Source organism: Micrasema longulum, unplaced genomic scaffold (genome assembly GCF_059751315.1).
Source record: "Micrasema longulum isolate JH-2025_06_02 unplaced genomic scaffold, ASM5975131v1 h1tg000678l, whole genome shotgun sequence".
In the NCBI taxonomy this organism is placed as follows: domain Eukaryota; kingdom Metazoa; phylum Arthropoda; class Insecta; order Trichoptera; family Brachycentridae; genus Micrasema; species Micrasema longulum.
This window is the reverse complement of record NW_028277874.1, coordinates 206670-209599: the sequence shown is the minus strand read 5'-3', so window position 1 is coordinate 209599 and position 2930 is coordinate 206670. Positions and strand designations below refer to the sequence as shown.

General features: G+C 33.7%; 1 protein-coding gene across 1 annotated transcript; it reads right to left on the bottom strand.

Annotated features, from left to right (window-relative positions):
- Positions 1-253: 253 nt before the first annotated feature.
- Positions 254-592, bottom strand: LOC148279689 (uncharacterized). Its single transcript, XM_088229517.1, has one exon. The coding sequence runs from the start codon at positions 590-592 to the stop codon at positions 254-256; it is 339 nt and encodes a 112-aa protein (XP_088085643.1).
- Between the last annotated feature and the right edge of the window lie 2338 nt (positions 593-2930).

Below are 2930 nucleotides of genomic sequence, written 5' to 3'. Positions count from 1 at the left end.
AAGCTTCTTTTTTATATCGAAAGGGGTATTTATTAGTGGTCTAATCAAGAACTTCTAAAAAATTTGTTCTAGTAATGAGAAGAACACTTAAAACTCTTCAGAAGAAGCCGGCCTCTTGACAGTTATCGACAGACTGTCGATAGGCATCCGTGTCACTAGAAAATGTTAGGCATTTTGAGTCCTACATTGGTTTATTTTACCAATGTACTAAACTAACTTGGCCATATAACACTTTATCTCTAGTATGAGTGATTTAATGAAGTATCACTAATCCGATGTCACATGGATCCTCGCCCGGACTTCCGCATCGAGCTTCCAGCTGTTGCCTCTGAAAGCTGAAAAAGTGGCAATGCATTAAAATATGGGGGACATCTCGAGGTGGTTCGTCATCATATGAGCAGTTGTCGATTTCGGAGATCTTGAAGCGACGCAAGTAGCTCATGAATTCACCGTGACTCGTGAGGATTTGGGTTAGTTCAAAACGGGCTTTCTGCATTCTCCTGAAATCAAAGTCATAAAAGAGACTGTTGTCGATTGTCAACAGAACTTTGGGTTCATTTAAAGTGTTTTGCATTTGGTTTCCTGCTATCATTGATACCTTTAATTGCCTTAACTGTATCAATCATCTACAAAATAACTTCTTTTGACAAGTCCTTATGATATTTGTACCTATCGTCACCGTTCGGGCTAGTTTTTGGCAAAGGTGGATGTAAAACATTGATTTTAAAGATAATTGAAACTGCGATACTTTACTGTTTTTTTAAACTGGCACCTGCAGTATGGGACTGATTGCGTTACTATCATATCGTCGCCGTTCAGGCAAATATTCATTACACAACATTAATTTTGGTACGTGTACTTGTACACACACGTACGTGTACTCGTAACATATATACAAAAATCAAAAATGTTACCTGTGTGGATATTCGCTAATAAGCGGAATGGGGAATGTTGTAGTACCTACTTAAAGTGGCCACTTAACCCAGCCAATGACAGGTCATAAGCCCTGTAAACGCTCGAATATCCATAATCCTGAATTAAAAAAAAAATCTACCTCATCTCTGTAGGGATATAAATAAAAATATTCATTAGCCTAAAACAGTCAGTTTTGATTTGAATATGCCATTCAAAGCATAAAATTATGTTTTTTAAGAGGCAAAAGTAACCAAGGTTAGTTATTTTTTTTTGTATTTATTTACAATTTTAAAAAACCCGTTAGGGTTACATTAGAAATTTAATATTGTCTAGTCATTTTATGTCTCGTCTAGTCTAGTTAGTTCAGTCATCATGTGCTTTTTCAGATTGATTTTAAATTTGTCTCCAGTAAAAGTTTTCAAGTAGTAAGGTAGGTCGTTGTAGTGTTAAGTCCATTATGTAGTATTTTTGACTGTCCTGTGTTTGTCTTTGCTTTTTCAATACGATAGTGTTGTTGTTGTCTGGTGTTATATTTGTATATGTCAGCATTTTTGACTAATATTATGTCGTCGTCTTGTATGTTTCCCAGTGTTATTTTGTGCACAATTTTTAAGGTCTCAATTTTAGTCAAGTAGTTTATGTCAAACTGGTGTGTTTTTTTGTACAGTTCAGTCTAGAAAAAAGTTTCGTAAATTTAAATTTTTTGTTAGTGAAAAACATTGATATGACTTTTAATAAAATCTTAACAAGCATAAATCACTAAAAGCAAATAGTATTTATTGACAGTTAAGGCAGATTTTGAACATTTTTAGTGTGATAATTTTTTTTCTTAACAACGTATTGTCTGTGGTTAAATACTCGTATTTAAATAAACATACTAAAAATATTTCTCAACACATGTTTTTTATCACAAAATTTTATAATTACTGTCGAACATGGTTATATCGATCACGAAAATAGCGAAATCTCGAATATAATGACTAAATATTAGTTGACATTTTAGTTTGTGGTTTTTTCCAAACATTAATTTATGCATTTTTGTAACGAGCTCCTTAGACAAACCGAAAGAAAATACTGTCAACAGCTAAGCGAATACTCTTAAATTGTTTTAAAACATAATTTTCGGAATAAGAACCAAAGTAATAAAATCCAAATGGGGGACTAACTTAGAACCGACGCCGCTGAGCGTTGAGATCGGTTGACGTTTATGACACTACGTAAGTGTCTAAGTATTTAATTGTTTTTTTTTGTCGACAAAATTGACAAAATATCAAACATATGCTGGAAATTGCGAGTAAAAAAACCAACCTTAGTAAGTTAGGGCTCGGCACCTAATTACAATTTACAATTTATTTTGTAGTCAATGAATGAAATTCTTGTTACAGGAGTTTTTCCATTGTTTTTTTTTATTTTTTATGTTCTATGGTCTATGAAGAATGAACATTTCTAATGGGTGATGTCAGATATGAAAATGATTGTAACGAGCAAATTCAGTTGGTCCCGTTTTCTTTGTAATAACCAAGTTCAACTGTATTTGAAATATTTCCTTACTGTCAGTAACTATTTACGTTTTATTGTCAGGAACGGTAGTGGTTACACACATAAAGAGAGACATTTACCCAAGCGTCAACCACAACCATAACACAAGATACTTTAATAGGGATCTGATACTAAGTGAAGGGGTTAACACTGTTCTGGCATCGAGACAACACTATAACGTTGGCAAAAAGGTCCATAACCTTTTGCCAGATTCGTGGAAAGACGGGAGTGTTGTCAAGTTACGGAAGGTGTTGACCTCGCTCTTTCATGACATTGGTCGTAGGGAGTCAGAAAAGTTGATGCATGCCACGGATTGGAGAACCTTACTGGATGTCAAAAATAAGATATAAAAAATAAGGAATAATTTAAAAAATAAATATTTATAGATGACAACTATGAAGTTTCGCATAAATAAATTGTCTATGTTTTTATGAATGTATGTATGTGTATGCGCATGGGTGTATGTACGTGTGTGT